General features: G+C 43.7%; 1 protein-coding gene across 1 annotated transcript in view; it reads left to right on the top strand.

Moving 5' to 3' along the window:
* The window catches only part of LOC106527197 (ras-related protein Rab-39B), a gene marked incomplete at its 3' end in the record, with an annotated part of 7,586 nt that extends 6,821 nt beyond the window's left edge, over positions 1–765 (top strand). The window contains 1 exon segment of the mRNA XM_014022002.1: positions 479–765. Within this exon segment, the coding sequence (XP_013877456.1) occupies positions 551–765 (215 nt within the window).
* Between the last annotated feature and the right edge of the window lie 235 nt (positions 766–1,000).

Raw genomic sequence — 1,000 nt, 5'->3', positions numbered from 1 at the left:
ATATATATTTGTCATGCTTAGACTTTCATTAAAATCTGATATGCATCAAATATGGTCAAGTAAAATAAATTGCCTTTGGGTCCATCTTTATTCTGGTCCATACAACCAGTGAGATATAATTGTTTGTAGGCTTCAGATCCCCTCTTCAAAATATCTGAAATGACCCTTTAAAACGCAACGTTATTTATACCACCTCACATGTCAGGAACAAATAATCTAAATAACAAAAAAGTGAAGAAAAGTCTGCTTATTGAACACAAACAGAACACAGTAAATTAAAAAAAACCCACTGACTCCATGTTTTTACTGATTAGTGAATGTTGGCTCATGCTCACTTGTTCTCGTGTAAACYGGATTTACAATTTGTTCTCCCCTTTACAAGCTTTAATGCAAAATATAATCCAGCACTTCCTGTCACCAGAGGACAGTGTCAGTAGTTCTCAGCTTTCACTTTATCCGTCCTTCTCCCCTCCCCCAGGCTCGCGCTGCCTCCTGAACATCAAACACACCGACAGGCAGACCGGCACGTGGGGAAGCAGCCGCACGCGCCATGGAAGCCATCTGGCTCTATCAGTTCCGGCTCATCGTCATCGGGGACTCCACGGTGGGCAAGTCGTGTCTGATCCGGCGGTTCACGGAGGGCCGCTTCGCCCAGGTGTCCGACCCCACGGTCGGCGTGGACTTCTTCTCCCGTCTGGTGGAGATCGAGCCCGGGAAGAGGATCAAGCTGCAGATCTGGGACACGGCGGGCCAGGAGCGCTTCAGGTGAGACCACCTTACTGAGATCAGATACAGTATAGTGCTCATTTTCAACCTGATTTTAATAATTTGGTAGACTTATGAGTCTTAAAGTATTTAAATCCATTTAGAACTCAGTAATAAATGTTTCACTTTGTGTTCAGAAAATTTTTATAGAGCTGGGGGAAAAAAACAAGCTTTCCACCTGTGAGAACTTTGCATTTTGAGAGAGAGAGAGAGATAGAGAGAGAGAAAAAGAAAA

Source organism: Austrofundulus limnaeus, unplaced genomic scaffold, assembly GCF_001266775.1.
Source record: "Austrofundulus limnaeus strain Quisiro unplaced genomic scaffold, Austrofundulus_limnaeus-1.0 Scaffold314, whole genome shotgun sequence".
NCBI lineage: Eukaryota > Metazoa > Chordata > Actinopteri > Cyprinodontiformes > Rivulidae > Austrofundulus > Austrofundulus limnaeus.
Note: the sequence above shows the minus strand (reverse complement) of the source record. Positions and strands in the feature narration are given on the sequence as shown.